General features: G+C 43.0%; 1 protein-coding gene across 14 annotated transcripts in view; it reads left to right on the plus strand.

Annotated features, from left to right (window-relative positions):
- LOC147015137 (uncharacterized) overlaps positions 1–17,846 on the plus strand; it is a 281,672-nt gene that overhangs the window by 152,798 nt on the left and 111,028 nt on the right. For 11 of the 14 annotated variants that reach the window (XM_085849628.1, XM_085849630.1, XM_085849631.1 and 8 more), the window contains 6 exons: positions 1,061–1,105; positions 1,618–1,674; positions 3,611–3,794; positions 5,647–5,761; positions 9,159–9,198; positions 9,329–9,448. In XM_085849628.1, the coding sequence (XP_085705754.1) occupies positions 1,061–1,105; positions 1,618–1,674; positions 3,611–3,794; positions 5,647–5,761; positions 9,159–9,198; positions 9,329–9,448 (561 nt within the window). Of the gene's footprint in view, positions 1–1,060; positions 1,106–1,617; positions 1,675–3,610; positions 3,795–5,646; positions 5,762–9,158; positions 9,199–9,328; positions 9,449–16,561; positions 17,518–17,846 lie in introns of those variants that run through there. The other 3 variants (XM_085849621.1, XM_085849624.1, XM_085849634.1) reach the window with 3 other exon arrangements.

The following is a 17,846-nucleotide window of genomic DNA, read 5'->3' on the forward strand; positions in this document are numbered from 1 at the left end:
TAAAATGTATGTCCCAAAATTTCCTAACGTATCTTCTTTTTCTCTGTCGATGCCCAATTTTGTTTCACATAATTTTACAATAATATAGTCTTGAGCTCTGAAAAGTCATGAGCGAGGGGGCCAACTCCATTTGCAGATTGTCTTGCATTCCAATGAGCAGGATTTGGCTGTAACTGGTAACTCGAAGTTGTGACCACAAATAAATGAAAGCAGAGCCGCCGATCCAGATTTGACCCTTATTACGGGCTCATCAGGACGACCGACTGCCAAATCGTTTATTGTGATCAGCAAGTCTTGTGGCTTGCAATCTTGTCTTGTGGTTCACAGTGGCACTTTTTAAACAAAAATACAAAGACTTATTTTTTTTTTTTATCAGGCACTGGTTGAGGCACTGATTGAGTATTGCCTCGACAAAAACGATGAAATATTTGGACCTACAGCGATTCCACTCTTTCAGCTGTGCCAGGCAGTGTAGTTTTGAGGCCTTCGATTTCACGAACATTTTATTTCGATGATTGGAGTCAACAGGACATTGATCGAAGGATGCTAACCGCAGCAAGGAGGTGTGAACCCTCTGCTTCTCCTTGCTTCCCTCGGTGCTCGGCATACTTCAATCAACATTCTGTTGATTCCATCCATTGTTCTACTTGTCCACCGAGGAAGAGCAACACTCGTCTTCACAAAGTCTATTTTTCTATTTATACTTTAATTCACTCCCTGGGAAAGTGACCTTGTTCGCCAGTTATTTTTCGCTCGCCATGGGGACGTCACATCATGTTTCTTCACTCTCTTGATTATCGTCTTGCATTGTTGAAAATGTATATAATCGTTGATCATTGCTGGCTTATGCTTACCGATTTCGCACAATCGAGCTTTTTAACACTTGCAGTTTATTTGTGGGATTTCCATAAATGTCTAACCTCTGATCTTCGTTTTCCTTGTATGTTCAGGCAACTTTGCTTTTTCTTATTACTTTCATTAATCATAACCTCAGAGAATCGATTTCTGTCTGTCTGTGGAATGATCCTGCCTAACGGTAATCATGTGTGCATGTCTTTAGTTCAATCGGACAGCTTCCGAGAGAATCGCGCTTCCATGAAAGGAGGTACAGCAATTCCTACACGCTTATGAATTTCAGATTTAATGCAACAACTTGGGTTGTTCAATAGTTGGCATGAATCCATGTAGGAATTATTTTGCCTGTTTGGCTTCTCGATCCTGGCTCTTCGCCGTTCCGTTGGTCCTGGCTCCTCGCCTCCCCCCTCCTCCACCCGCGTGATCCTGGCTGCTGTCATACCTTACCCCTTTCCTCCCGGATTCTCACCCCTCGAACCCCCCACCCGGATCCCTGCCGCTGTCACCCCCCCCCCCCTCCCCACCGACATTCTGAGTTGCCATTTAGAAAGTGTTTAGTTTTACAAATCTTGGAAGTGCTTTTCACAGTTGATGTGATGCTCGCAGCAATTCATATCAATGCAAGCTAATGCAGTTTATTTGATCCTTTGCATCCCCATCAAAGGGGTCACTACTGATTCTTTCAAAACCACTTCCCTTGATTATTTTCAAATCTCGTTTGTCTCTTCTTTTCAAATCCATCTTTCTTTGTCGCCACACCAGTGTGAGCTGGTGCTCAATAAAGAAGGACAGACGGCCAAGCCTTCCCAGTTACTACAGGTAATGTAGGAAATGATGAAAGCCTCAGTCGGTCTGGCTGATAATAACTATGCAAACTACGTACGTTTCCTTGCAAAGCTTTTTTTTTGGAACAAATGTTCTGGATAAGTTTGTAATAATAAATAAGCTATGGATCTTTCATTGTTGCACCTGTGCAAAGATCGACTATTCCGATGGACCTTTGCCATATTGCGCCATTGCCGTGTTGTAAATGTTGCTAACCCAGTGTTAATATGATGTTCTCGGTGTAGATTTAGTGGATTTTTCTGTGGACCTATTGCTTTTTATTTTGTGATGGAATTTTTTTTATTTTTTTTTACGATTTCAGCTAAGTGTAACATCTTTTCACTACAATGGAGCAAACGTGGGGGGGTCACCAAAACTCCAAAACTGACATGTGGTGGAAATATCACAGGCAGGACAAAACTCCAGGCAGGCAGGACAACCCCCTCTCCAGCTCTCCTCAAGCAAGCTCTCCCAGCCCTCGTTCTCCTCAGAACTCTTTCTCCTCCTTTTTCCTCAGAACTCCTCCTGGTTTTCCTCAATACTCATTCTTCTTTGCCCTTTTTCGCACCTCCCCCTTCTCCCTGGGCAACGCTCCGCCCCCCCTCTCAGCGATCCGAGCTCCACCCCTCTCTTCCTCTTGCAAAGTCTCCCAGAGCCCTCGGTCGAGGTTTACACGAGGGTCACATGCACAATTTCCTTAACCATAATCCCTAACTAGTTATTACCATGCACCACCCCCTGCATGATGCACATTCAAACAAAAAACATTCCTTAAGCTGAAGTGTCCCAACTTATTACATCGAGATGGGCCAACTACTGGTACATGGACCATGCTACTCCATACATTCATATCTGCTCTATAGTAATATCAACCCCCCCCCCCTTTCCCCCACCCCCATACCCACAAATGTAACAATATGTTGTCATCAATAAAAAATAAAAATTCAAAAACGACACACATTATGAAGTGCATTCCAAAGACTGTGCCCCAGAACATTTTTCTGGATGGAGGTTATGTTTTTTTCTGTCTGTCTGTCGATCTGTCTGATCAGCATAATCTCAAAGCGTTTTGGATGGATTTGGACAAAATTTGGTGGACAGGTTGGGTGTGTGACGAGGACGAATTGATTCGACTTTGATGAAGATCCAGATCCGGAAACTCAATTTTTTAAAAGTGATTCTTCACCATTGAGAGATCGGGCCAAAAACGATGTACACACAAAGATAGTGTGCCATGATATCAAAAAGTTGTGGGTGGATTCGGACGAATCTTGTTGGACAGGTTGGGTGTGTGACTGGGATGATTGATTTCATTTTTTGTGAAGATCTGGATTCTGATAAGAGAATTTGTTTTTAATTTTTTTTTTAAAAATGATTCATCATTGAGAGATTGGGGCAATCATGATGTGTAGCATGATATTTTTTTTAAGTCGTGGGCGGATTGTGACAACTTGGTGGATGAGTTGGGTAGGTGACGAGATCGAGCTGGTTAGATTTTTGCTTCAGGTACGGATCTTGATCCGGCCTATCCGTAGGATACAAAACCTAAACTGTTCAGCCTAGCGGAGGTATGCGCTTTACCGAGTCCTGTTATGGTCGTCATTGTGGTTGTACACGCTTGCCTGTTTTATCAATCATTCTCTTTGCTGTTTACTTTTCTGTGACATCATGACCTTTCTTGCTCCTCAACACCCAATGGAAAAGTTCTTTTAATAGCCGTTATCAAATGTACCATTTTTTTTTTGCTTCTTCTTGCTTCGTAAGTCTAAAAAAACAGCGTAACTTCCATAAAAAACAATATTTGTAGCCCCTTTCCAAATCATGAGGCATGTGATTTTACTTTTGGGGTGCATCATGTTGAGCCAAGTGCCCCAATCGGCACACCCTTATAAGCATGACTTTTGAGCGATTTGCATGTCATTCCTGCCAGCTTCAGCCTGGACTGTCTTGATGGTGACGGTGTGAGCCAGGATGATGAAATGGCAGAAGAAGAATTGCAATCCGCCTGCAGCCGTGGACCGAGAGACCCTCGCAGAGCTCCGCTGGTGGCTTCAGATGATGCAGATGTCAATTGGGCATTGCTGAGCTCAGCCAATTGTGCAGCGACAAAGAGAGTAAGAGCATTGTCTGCATTTAAGGACCTCTGGTACGATAATAAATAATCTATCTATAATTCCAGCAGTGTGTGTGTGTGTGTGTGTGTGTGTGTGTGTGTGTGTGTGTGTGTGTGTGTGTGTGTGTGTCTGTGTCTGTGTCTGTGTCTGTGTCTGTGTCTGTGTCTGTGTCTGTGTCTGTGTCTGTGTCTGTGTCTGTGTCTGTGTCTGTGTCTGTGTCTGTGTCTGTGTCTGTGTCTGTGTCTGTGTCTGTGTCTGTGTCTGTGTCTGTGTCTGTGTCTGTGACCACTGTTTTTCGACAACCACTGGTCCGATCTAATTGAAACTTGCCAGATATATTGCTGGGGACCTGAGGATGTGCCTTTTCAAGGTTTGATATTAATCGGACAAGTGCTTCCCAAGTTATGGCCATTTATTTACCAAACCAATGACAAGACACGTTGTTGCGTGAGCGTGGCCGATGGGGAAGGGAACCTCAGCCGCGTTCCCCATTACGGGTTACAACGTACGGGCTTCCGGATAGTGATGACTTCATGTATTCTAATAATTTCTCGATTTCTTGTGCGCATTTATAGATAAACACAACCGGGCGTGGTGGCATGCGCCTGTAATCCGGCTACTTGGAGGCTTGGGTTGGAGGATCGCTTGAGGATGGGGGCTCTGCACTGGGCCGCGCTATGAGAGGGTGTAGGGCAGCCCGGAATCATGGCGAAACCCAATCCTTATCCCTGTGTCGTAAGAGGCGACCAGGGTTGCGTCAGGAAGGGCATCCGGCGTAAAACCTGTGCCAAATCAGTGTGCAGATCATAACGGATGATCCGCTGTGGCGACCCCTAACGGGAGCAGCTGAAAGAAGAACAACAACATTTATAGATAAACACAATGCCCCAAGTTATGATCGTTTTCATATTAGACGGTGTATAAATTTCGGTAACATCAGAGTGCTGGTATGCTCCAAACCAGGAAGTATATTTCTCTCTCTCTCTCTCTCTCTCTCTCTCTCTCTCTCTCTCTCTCTCTCTCTCTCTCTCTCTCTCTCTCTCTTTCTCTCTTTCTCTCTTTCTCTCTTTCTCTCTTTCTCTCTTTCTCTCTTTCTCTCTTTCTCTCTTTCTCTCTTTCTCTCTTTCTCTCTTTCTCTCTTTCTCTCTTTCTCTCTTTCTCTCTTTCTCTCTTTCTCTCTTTCTCTCTTTCTCTCTTTCTCTCTTTCTCTCTTTCTCTCTTTCTCTCTTTCTCTCTTTCTCTCTTTCTCTCTTTCTCTCTTTCTCTCTTTCTCTCTTTCTCTCTTTCTCTCTTTCTCTCTTTCTCTCTTTCTCTCTTTCTCTCTTTCTCTCTTTCTCTCTTTCTCTCTTTCTCTCTTTCTCTCTTTTTGTTTTTCCTTGCCACGACATTGCGAAAAGGTAAAATACGTTGGCGCTAATTGAATAATTGGGTATTAAAACCAAATTGCGAATAATCGTAACTGCGAATAATATGCGAACTTCCGGGCCACGCACGTACGGGCACATGAGAGCGAAGAAACGGCCTGTGTGGTTGCTGTTTGTTGCTCGCGGTTTGAATATTTATTTATTATTATTATTTTTTTTTATGGGCACGTACTAGTGAAATATAAAAGGGCTTCAATTGCTCAAGTTGGTATATTGTGTTGTGCTGCCAATCACTGCAGGCCTCTCAAAACAGGTGTTTTCCTTATTGTATAATGAAAAATGGTCAACACGGAGATCTTCAGTTAGCAGTCGGAGAAAACTGAGCTAACCCAAAAAGTGTAAAGCTCTGTGGATTTCTGTGTTTGGCCCATAAAATCCATGAAGTATGACTGCACATCAGCCTTTTTTACGTTCATACGTCTGTACAGGGAATGTCTGGAGGCAAAAGGCATTGGGGTGTCTCGATGCCAAGCCTTGCAGGAATTTCCCAGCACGAAGCAGATGACAGGCCCTGGAGACAGCAAGGCTTGAAGCACAAAGAAAGTGAGTGTATTTTACAGTCTTTCTTTCTTTTTCTTTTTTTCCTGAGACGGATGCAATCTCTCACTTTGCAAGTGAGCATATTATCTGACAGTGATGCAGGATATCTTCAACTTTATATCTCAGCCTGGCACTTCCCGACAAATAATGTGCTGTCACACGAGCATACATGGTGGTGTTATTACCTCCACCACCATAGTTTGGTGCAGGTTAATGTTTTCACCCCTGTCTGTTTGTTTATCATTCCTGTGGCCTTGATGACCTCACTCCGACTTGCTCATTTGCATTGGAGTATCGTTTGTGCGTCCAATTGTAATTTGTGTAGGTTTTCAAAACAAAATCTATTACTATTGGCAGGTGAAAACCACCACACGAGTAAACCACATAAGGCCTCGTGGGAATTTGATTGGTTGTTCGCTATAGCATTATACCGTGCATGTTTAGCATCATAAATACAATTTTCTTGACAATCCTAGGGAAAATGGTTTGGAAATTTTTTTTTTTCTTTTCTTACTGCATGGAAAATAAATTCAAAAAAACTTCTGTCACTTAGTAATATTTGTTTGAACGCACACAAGCTACGCTCGCAACCAATTACACGCTCGTGGACTGTGCTTCCGAGCTGACGGACCGCTGGTAGCTTGTACATGTCGCTGCGTTTGAACACGGGGAGCAATTGCTGAAATCTATTTGTCCGGGTTCTTCCCGACATCTTTGTTCTTTGTTCCTTTCACATCTTTTCTAATTTTTGTTTTAATTTTTTTTTTTTTTCTTTTCAAAATTCTCTTTCGTCATTCGAATTCTTGCTTTTTCTTGTCTTTCATCTCTTTTACTCTCTATTCCTCTCTTTCGTTATCTATCTCTCTGAGGAGAAGTGAATTCTTGCAGAAATTTTTCATGTGAGGTTCACTTTGCTGGTTCTGGATGGGTTTTTTGAGGGTTGTGGAGTTTGCCTACATAATATGTCGATGGTCTTCTGTCTGTCTAAACCTGTCATCCCTAATAATTCCAGGTGATTGCAGCCATCAACATTACAGGCTAACTAAATGTTCATCAACATCAATGCTGCAAACACTTCGTAAGTACCCGGAGGTTTAGGGTTGCGTCCACTTCACTCGATCTCACCTGGTGAAGGAATGTGCACATGAACACGCTTTGTGTCTTCCATTTCGTCGCATAGATGTTTATTAACAATTTGTTTTCACTCATGGTTCAAGGTGTCGTCTCGGTAAGACGGAAATCGTTTGGCACGACGGAACTGGGAATTTGTGCACCTATTCACGAAAAAAAAAAAAATATATATATATATATATATATTCTAGCAGTCTACTCACTTTTGCTGTAATCCTGACTGCAAAGGAGCTGGCACATGGTGGTGCAAGGGGAAATGGGGAAAAAAATACCAAAGTTTTTATATTCACTGCAAAGATGGAGTTTAGTTTGTTTAAATATTTTTTAAAAACAACGTTTGTTGTCTTGGGTTTATCAAGTGGATTGGAATTCCCTTTATGTAAAGCTAATTGTTTAATAATCTACATTTAGAGGAAGTTCATCGGGGTTGGTCTTTGACGAACCAGCTGTTCACGCCTGACGTTCGACTGAAGGTGACAAGAACTTGGAATTTCTCGGCTGATTATTCACCAAACGCCATGCGAGATCCTTAACCTCCACAGACTAATGCTGGCAACCGGGAGAACCGGCTTAATCTCCATCGAGGGACGGCACACTTTGTAATGATCCACTAAACTGCTTTCTTTTTATTTGAAGAAGAAACCAATAGTTTGGAAGATGCAGTGTTCAGAGTTCAGACTCTGCATCATGGCTACTTGTAGGCACCACCGATCAAGAAAATTGTCTCCCGCCAAACCTTCGCTGTTGATTTTCTTGTCGGTGGACAAAGTTTTCTTGATTGGTGGTTCCTGTGGCCATGTTGCATAGTCTGAATGCTGTTCCTTTTATTTGTTTTTTGCAACTTGCGGAACTTGTTTATTTTTTTTTTTTTTTTATTTTTATTTTTTTTCCTTCTTCTTCTTAAGTTTGGAAAATGACACTTGGTACGAGAGTTTAATCGCCACACAATTGTACGCGGATGTTGACTCGAGTTGACCTTCTTCAGCTGACTTGAATTATTTATTCAGCTTATAGCTTCTCTCCACATCACCTGCATTACTTCCACCTATCCACCATTTCAGCCGTCACTTCCTCTTTCTTCTCACTCGATGCTCATTTGATGTTTATCATGAAACGGTCGCAATGGCACGGGTTTGACACAGGCGGACGCCGATTGCAGATTGTGCACTTGGAAACATGAATCTGCTTTGGTTTCTGCTCTCCCTCTTCCTTCTGTCTCTGTCTAACACTACCGGCCGAACTGTTTTAAAAACCCGCGCCCTCTTCCTCCTGAACCCCAATGCCGGTCAGCCGGCTTCGGCTTTGAACTGCCCGGGATTCTGTTGGACGTGCGGATTTCTGGGTTGTACGCAAGCATCAATATTATTACCATGGAGATGTATTCAACGCAAGGTGATTGAGAGAACAAGAAGGATGGCAGACTCCTGAGAAAAATGTCAGATGCTGATCATATGAGATGGTTAAACGATCTAATGAAAAGAGAAATTGACAATGAAACATGATTTAAAGAGGAACAACTTGAAAAGTAAAGGTTGCAATGGTATTTAATAATAATCAAAGCAAAATTTCAAACTGATTCCATTGAAATCATTTACCTTTTTACAGAAGTAATCGACCAGGAAGAGTCATCCAATGATGGTCAAAGATGAGGGAAGGTGTTTCCAAATATAAAAATAAGGAAATCGTCCCTTTGTTAATGGACTACTATACAATTGCAAAAAAAAAAATGAACAAACTTGGAAAGAAATGCATAAGAAACTTTTGATGTACAGCTGGAAAATAAAATTAAGAGGGGTGGGACGGGGGCAGGGGGGAGGGTCAGGGGGTCCCATTGATACAGTGCCATTGCACATTTGGCCAATAATTTGTAATTTGTTGAGGGTGCCGGCGATTACTCGCTTCCTCTTCGCAGAAGACACCATAGGATATTTAACGTCCACCAAGTAATTCCGGCAGACGGGTCGTCAAGTTTAACGCCCGTGCGAGGGATGACGCACGTTGATGAATCGACCTGTCTGTGAACCACCGAGATGACAGTTTATAGCTGGGCTGCGATGTGTACCCAGGTTAGACAGCTCAGAGGTGAGTCCAGGCTAGTCTATCCTGTCTTCACCAAGAGAATGAGCAGTGGAAGTTAACGTCCTCATGCCAATTGAGTCTGGCAGTGCAAGATACCTTTCACATGTTTTGCCTCCTGCTGACAAAGCATTTGAGGTTTTTTTTTTACATTTCATGTATATCTTGCTCATAACGCACTCCTGTCTTTCAGGGACCAAACTCAATGCACATCTCAATGGCTCTGTCACCAGGTATGGGAATTTAAATAAGATGTTTGTGTGATTGTTGAACATTCTTGATTATTACAAAGGTCCATACCTGCTCTTTGTACTGTGGTGTAAGTGAATCGATTTATCTTTTTGTTGTGCCACCGCTCCACAGCCTTCAGGCATTTGGTTCAAGGCGAGGGAGTGACAAGTATGTCAGCACCGGAGCCGATTCTCTTCCAAACCTCCAGTCTGATATCTATGGCTCGCAGGTTTCTCTCCAAGAGTGTATCAAGTGAGTACCTTTTTCACTTTTTGCTTCCAGCCATTCCCTTGTACCGAGCAGATTATTTTTTGTACAAAAGCTTCGTGTTCTTGTAATGTTTATTATTAGCCCGCCATCCACTGCGCAGTGGGAGACTGTGTGTGTGTGTGTGTGTGTGTGTGTGTGTGTGTGTGTGTGTGTGTGTGTGTGTGTGTGTGTGTGTGTGTGTGTGTGTGTGTGTTGTGCTTTTTGCGTTGCGTGTGCATGTGCATTTGGCCGTCCCATGTCTCGGTCATAACTTCATCTTACGGGCAACAAAAGTGGATGCAGAGACTTGTATGTGATATTGTACGAGTACCTAACTTACATGGACTACTTAGTGTGCATTATTTAATTTGAGCTTTTGTCATCGAGACAAGCTGAAGGGTGTATCAAAAAGGCTTGATGAGTTAGAGATCGTTCAACGTCGGCTTTATTCAACAAGAACAGGACAACCTGTAACAAACAGCACAGATGCATCGCTTAAGGCCCTGTCACACCTTGACGATTTAGCCAACGTATGCCTGACGTGTACAAAATTGAGCTAAAACGCCGGCACATGTCGAATACGTTATGGGTAAGTTTGTGTACGTTAAGAGCACGCTGACATACGTCATAGTACGCCGAGCTGTTAGACAAATTTTCCATGCTTGAAATTTTTCGATGTATGCCAGCGTATGACTCGCACGTTCCGCATAATGCTGGCCATAAGTTGTAGGCACGTTACGCGATCGTTGACACACGTTGACACGCGTTACTCGTAAGTTACTCACAAGTCGAAACACATCAATGTAATGGTAAGCGTCAGTGTTCCAGACTCCCTGGTTTTTTTTTATTTTTTTTTTATTTTTCTTCGGTATGACGGTGATGTTGACACTTCGATTTCTAGTGTGGTTATAATATAATATAATTAAAAGGCTGCCGCTCAACGATTTAAATCATAACTGTCATACCGAAGAAAAAAAACCAGGGAGTCTAGAACACTGACGCTAACCATTACCTTGACGTGTTTCGACTTGTGAGTAACTTACGGGTAACATACAAGTAACGTGTGTCAACGATCGCGTAGCGTGCCTACAACTTATGCCAGCGTATGCGGAACGTGTGTCATACGTCGAGTACGTCGAGAAATTTTCAACATGCTGAAAATTTCTCGACATATGCCAGCGTGCTCTTAACGTATACAAAACTTACCCAAAACGTATTCGACGTGTGCCAGCTTGGTTCGGCAAATTTTTCATACGTCGGCATCCGCTGGCTAAAACGTCAAGGTGTGACAGCGACTTCACACTTCGATGTCTAGTGCGGTTATGATTTGAATCGTCGAGCCTACGTCACGTGATTGTCGGCGATACGCTGCCGCGCTATGCATAAGTTAGACTATCGTTGGGCATTGGTTGTGAACGCCGACAACACGCTCAGCATTCGTTGGTATAAGTTATCTATATGTGATTAAAACGTTTTGTGTACGTTACTAATACGTTATGCATACGTCCAACACGTTATTATGCGCCCAAAACTTGAAAAAAACATCAATAGTTCAGCGTACGCCAGCGTTTTACATACGTTTTGATACGTTGCCATACGCTGGTTAAAACGTCAAGGTGTGACAGCGGCTTAAGGCTGTCGCATAATACACCAAACATAATAATACCACATGCACAATAATTCAACAAGAAAGAATGACGATTAATAGGCCTACCGTAGTTATCTATCCATCCACACAAACCCATTCAGTATCCATCTTGAATATCGCAATAACTACGGGTAATGGGAGGATCCGGATATACAACCTATGACGCTGCTGATGATGTTGTTTAACTATGGGAAAGGTAAAAGATCTTGGCTCTCGGAGTTGCAGTATAGAGGCTTTGGAATGACAAGTTATGACATCCATCAAATTTTCAACAAACCTCGATTATGAGAATATGGAGAAAACAAATTAACAATTGAGTTAAAATCTCAAAGGGCAAAGTCACTTGCAGTAAGTACAAATCGGCGTCATTTGCCCATCCACCGCGCGTCAGCATGAGGCGGCCAGTTTTTGTAATCGCTTCCGTGTTCCTTTCTTTTATCCACTTGCATTTTGAGATGTTTTATAGTTTGCCATTTGAGCTTTTGTAACCAAATTTTCAACAAACCTTTATTGTAAGAATATGGACAAAAAAAAATAAAAAAGAAAACTCAACTTTTTTTGTTTCTTTACCTATTGTTTTTGTCAAGTTCGGTTCGAATACAAAGCGGATGTGGACGGGCTTTGCATTTTGGGGGTGCTTTCTAGTTTTCTTTTATTCCAGCCATTTCTTGGTGCAGCAAAACAAAATGTGCATTGGAGTGTTTATTTCACTTTTAGTTATAATTTCCATTCCACGGGAAGTCTAATCTCGATCACAATATCGTGATAACGTACGTTTGACTTGTTTTAAATAATTCTGTTTCAAAATGGGTCGCATGGACTATGTTTGACACTCTCTCTCTTTTGTGTTCAAGTTACACAGCCATAAACCCCTGTCAACGGTCACCTGCTTTTATCAAGCCGTTGAAGAATCCCACCTTCCCAATAATTTTTGAACAAATTGTACCGCCATGCATGGACTGCCTCGAAATAGCTTCCCATCACAAATATTTGTTTTTTTTTCTTGCATTGTGTCTTTATTACAGCGCGGCGACATCGCGCTGTTATATAATTGGCTATTCTGTCCTGTGTCTTCTGTCACACTTATGGCCGCGTACGTCCCTTTGATCTGAGGGCTATAAATAGAAATTTGTCCAACGTCACAACTCTTCCCATCATGCATGCTAATTCACCGTGTCTACATTTACATTTTATAACTGCAAAATTGTTTCATCATTCTCGACCTCGACTTTTACTGCCCCCATCCGCACGATATCGAAGTATTCGCTTCTTGTTATTATTATTTTTTTTCATTTTCCATCTTCAATCCCGAGCCAGTTTATTGCAATACATTTGGATTTCTAAACAATAGATGTAAAATATCGCACGATGCTGTGCCACTTTGAGGGGGGCAACGCAGTCGTATGGGAAATCTAAAACGAGACGAACACAACATGTTTTTTTTTTAATTTTATTTGTGAATGCTCCACAAGCACCTCACTTTGTGTACATGTTCATTGGTCGTACAAGCAACGAGAACCGTCTGAATTGGCATCGGTAATGCAAAACCTTTCCTGCCCAGTCAGAGGGGTGAAGCAGGAAGGGGAGTGGGTGTGGTGAGTGCTGCGATGACATTTTAGTTCGAAAGAGGTCTTCACATTTGACGGTCTTGCACTGAACGGCACTTATCCAATCAACCTCTTTCAAACCTCACTTCTGTGCAATACATGGCTATTGTTATTGGCATGAAACGGCTGTATTTGGGCTGTTTGAGATTCGTTGGGGGGGGGGGGGTTTTTGCTTTTGAGAAACTTTTGCACAAGTTCCATGGTGCCTTACAGCACCCGATATAGCTCTTGCACCCACTCGATCCCTTCCCTCAAAACAGCATTTATGCGATTGATGTTTTTGAAGTTGGAGGGTGGGATAGCAATGTTTTAACTATGTTTACCTCCGCCACCAAAGGTGAAGGAGGTTATGTTTTCACCCCTTTCTGTCTGTCTGTTTGTCTGTGTGCAGGATATCTCAAAAAGTTGGGGAGGGATCCGCATGAAATTTTGTGGACAGGTTGGGTGTGTGACAAGGATAAACTGATTCGATTTTGGTGAAGATCCGGATCCGGATTCAACTACAAGAATTTTTAAAGTGATTCTTCACCATTGAGAGATGCGGCCAAAAACGATTGATAGCATGATATCTCAAAAAGTTGTGAACGGATTCGGATGAAACTATATGGACACGTTTGGTGTGTGACGAGGAAGTATTGATTCAATTTTGCTGGAGATCTGAATCCGGATCTGGATACGAGAATTATTTAATTTTTAAAGTGATTCCTCACCATTGAAAGGGCCAAAAACGATACGTAGCCTGATGTTTCAAAGATGTATTGATTGGGCCCGATATGTTATCACGCATCAGGCATTTTGTGGTGGAGGTATGCGCTCCACTGAGTACCGTTCTAGTTGAATTTGCATTCCGCTCACTGCCATCACATTCGTTCATTGTGGGTCGTGATCGCAAGTCGCAAAGGTGTACCGCAAAGCACTTTAGATTTGTATTGAAAATGAAAATATTCATCTTTATTGGGTCCATTTCAGCTGAAATTGATCACCTTGTGAACTGTTACAAAAAGCAAAGTCACAGCATCAGCTTTTAACATTGTTGTTGTAATTAAATATTACTTGTGTGCCATCAAACTGGCTCTGTAGTCTCTACCTTCATTATTTTTAGCAGCGTCTCGCGTAGCGAACGCTGCTCGAAGAGAGCTCTGCATTGTTCTTCTTCTTGTTGTTCTTCTTCTTGTTCTTCATCTTCTGGTGAAGACAAAACTTTTAGGACGCGGCTCTTTTATATACAGGATCCGGATCTCATTAAATACTAAACACATGTACACATCCTCACATTGACGGTGCCTTTTGAGAACGTCTATCATGAACTTTTAAATATATTCGGACATTTGCTTGAAAGTTTCGAAAAGTTCACGTTACTATTTAAAGATTATTCCATTGAATGTATTGTAGTTTCGTAAATACACGATTTTCTCGTCATGAACGAGGAGCCTCCATGACGGGTCTCGCTATTGGCTCCATCAAGGCACGTGACGAAATATCGGAAGTTGTTGTTGTTATTGCCTTCAGGACGCGTCTCTTGGACACATTTGTCCTTGTTTTAAATTATTATTTAATTTGTCCTCGAGTTATTCATGGAGACCTTTTGTGTTCCTTCCATTGGTGTCCAAAACATCTGCTCTCCAATGATGCAAGTGTGTTCATCACGTAGATTAGCACAAATGGTTGATTTTCCTGAGCACATCCTTTGTTTTCCCGTCAGTCGACAGGTGTGGAAAGCATTCTGTTGGGTTTGTAAAGGAAATACAAAAATAGATCTTGCGGAAATGTTTTCTTGAGATTTTCGTCGTACGATTATGGAGTGACATCTGTTCAAACCAAGGAGTTTGAACCCAAGGAGTGACGTCTGTGAAAGTAAAGCGAGAAAACATGCAGAAAAATTATGCTTGTCTGTTTGTTGTTTGCCAAGTGGTGTTTTTTTTTATTTACTTATCTTGTTTATAGAGTCCAACGCTCTTAATGAAGGTGAAAGCCGCACACAAATCATACATTTACATGACACAACATCGGACTTACCTTCACACGAACGTAGCCACTGATATTTGGTGAAGTGCTGTCACTCAGTGAAGCAACTATGTTGGAATTTCCTCCTCCCCACGGATGCCAACTCTTGCTCATGCTCTTACTATAAATGCTAATCTTCAAGCAAGGAAACAGCGCGTACCATTTTTAGTCTTTGGTATGACTCGGCAGGGGTCGGGTTCAGACTGCCGCGCTCCCAGACTCAGGAGGGATGCTCCAACCATGTTTAGATTATCTTTTTCCACTTTCCAGCATAAATTTAAAATTACTGCCGGAGTGCCCTCCCTGTGGGTGATCTTGTTCCAAGCATGCAGCACGTTCTTCTGACGCATACCTTTATTTGGGCGGTGTATCGGCAACTGGTAGCTCTGTGGAGGCAAAAAAAAATAAAACCCATGAAGTTACATGCGTGAAGCGAAAACATACTGACTGCTTATAATTCAAAACACCTCACTGCACTGCTAAATGTGGGGACAGGAGTGCTGTACTGTAAATGGTGGAGACTTGTAATACCCTCACACACCTGGAAGCGGTGGTACATGATACTTATTTACATCGAGAATGTGCGTCCTCTACCCTCTACCACCCCCCCCCCCCACCCACCAAGACCAAGATCAAAGACAGCATTAATTGGGGTCATGCTGATCCTATGTAGCAAGTCTGGATGGAATAACTGTAGAAGGAGTAGCGTCACACACACACACACACACACACACACACACACACACACACACACACACACACACACACACACACACACACACACACACACACACACACACCAATCCATGTATTAGTGTAAGATCCCACTTCTGACACCATGTAACATAAGCAAGACACCAGCTTCTCAGCCATCCAGGCCACGCCGGAGGTGCGTTCTTTATTTTTCTAGTTCCGTTCAGATCAGCAACAATAACAACAACAATAACAACAACAACAACAACAACAACAACAACAACAAAAACACTAAAGTTGTTTCTGAATTGCAGGCACTTCAAACATACGTTAGATTGCCTAGTCTAATGCAAGTCGGAATAGAAAGAGCAATCGGACATTGCGGAACTTTGCCAGGAGTTTCGTGTAGTTTTGTGTGGTGTTTGTAATGTGGGTGTGTTTCTGTGGTGTGTAGACAGTGCATTGACAACATAGGTTTATGTTCATACAGCGGACAAACAGATCTTTTCTCGGTGACCAAGGTGGTCTCTCCCACACACCTGTAATGGTGCGACGAGAGGACCACTAGGGAGAGCTGTTGCGGGCCATACCTTGGCGGTGGCACCACCAAGATCCATTGATGGCTTAAGGAAGTGACCGTCCGGGCAAGTGCTTCGGCAGCCTCTCCCTAAGGCTCTGGGAAAGCCAACATGTGGAGACCCGCCATGCTCGGCTGGTCTATGGATCCGGATCACTCTTGCGAGGACTGTGTTCGAGTATCGCCCACCGGACAGTATCTGTGGAAAGTTGTGGAGTGGAGCCCAGATCGTCTGCCGCAATTTAATAGGCTCTTTTGGGGAAGACTAGTGGGCCAATTGGTTCATTGGACCAAATTTTCATTGGTCTTCATGGCTTGTGGCATACCTGCCTGCTGTACTGCTCGAGCATTGAGCTTGCCTTTCACCAAGCCCAGACGTGCTTGGGCCAGGGTAGGGATTATATGTTTGTTATTATTATTGCCAAATGATACCACTATTATTATTATTATTATTGTTGTTGTTGTTAATATTAGTCAAATAAATTAATATATGGTGTGTTACAATGTTGTCATTCTTTTTGTTGTTTATTTTGTAATTAGAATGCCATGCTGTAGAAAGACCTATCAAGCTGCTCCACTGTATGCACCTTAACATGGCATGCATCTAGAACATGGGAATTCTTCTGGGTTCTTTGTAGTTAATTAGCTCGATGCACCAAAATGATCACGATCTCCTGAGTTTATCGCACTCCACGTCAGCTCCAGTAAAATGCCGCAAAACACAGACATACACTTGTATACACACACCTCATCCATTTATAGTCGATAGCCCTGGGTTTTAATTGACGTGTTTGACATGAGAAGGTTGGCTGCGGCAGGCTCTGCCGGTATTGAACAACCTCCCGAGTCATGATTGGAAAAGCTAAATTGACCTTTCCCCAATGGCATGACTCACCATGCTTTGCTGTGGGACTATGCAGGTGATTCAGGGAATTGGTATTCCTGACTGGCAAGAGTGGCCATCAGGGCGAGCATCTGGACCTAGTGGAAGGATAGAAGTGTCATTAGTGGTTTTGAATCATAAAAAGAACACCATCATTGATTGTGTTCACTTTCTTTTGGTTATGGTAATTTAGCATGTATGTATGCCATGGTGGTTAGGGACACATCCTTTACCATGTACTACAGGAGTAGAAAGAAGGAATTGCAGCTGGGGAGGGGATACTATGTAAGGTTTGTGGGTGGGAAGTGGTGCGTGTCCGCAGGCTGATGAGGCTCTTGGAGAGAGCGAGGACGGCAACCCCTCACCATGCCTCACCCCCGGGAGCCCAACGGGTGACTGGGAGTTGGAGAACCCACCAGGATGAGGGTCGGATTGGTTGGCCACGGGGTGGAGGATCCCTGGAGATCATGGGTGACCTCCTCCAGTCGGTTGTACAGCAAAAGGAGCTGTTGTGGTGCTGAGTGGTGGGAAGTCCAGGGAGGGGTCCGAGGAAGTCATTGATTTGGGAACTTTGTTTTACTGCGAGCGCACACACCCTGCTCTGCCACCACCGTCACATCTTAGAACATCTTCTCTGCCCAGTTGAGGCCTCAACTGCAGGTTAATTGTGATGCCTTGCTGGAATAATATATATAATCTATTGTATAAAAACACCATTCATTCTCTCTATCTCTCTATCTTTCTATCTTTGTTCCTTATGTACAGCCACATCTTTTAAGTTACAAACTCCAAACTCACAGTATAAATGCAACTTTGTGAAGGGGTAGCATAGGTGATGTGGCCACGGCCTCAAACGGGGGTGTTTGGGGCAGTGGGGGGAGTGGGGGGCATATATTCTCGATGTAAATGTGTACCGTGTAGCGCCACCTGGTGGTGGTGGCAGAGGGTATTAGAATTTCCTTTTTTATCTAGGCAACGCTGAGGTTAGA

This window comes from Eptatretus burgeri, chromosome 12 (genome assembly GCF_056783735.1).
Source record: "Eptatretus burgeri isolate ZD-2024b chromosome 12, Ebu_testis_v1, whole genome shotgun sequence".
In the NCBI taxonomy this organism is placed as follows: Eukaryota; Metazoa; Chordata; class Myxini; order Myxiniformes; family Myxinidae; genus Eptatretus; species Eptatretus burgeri.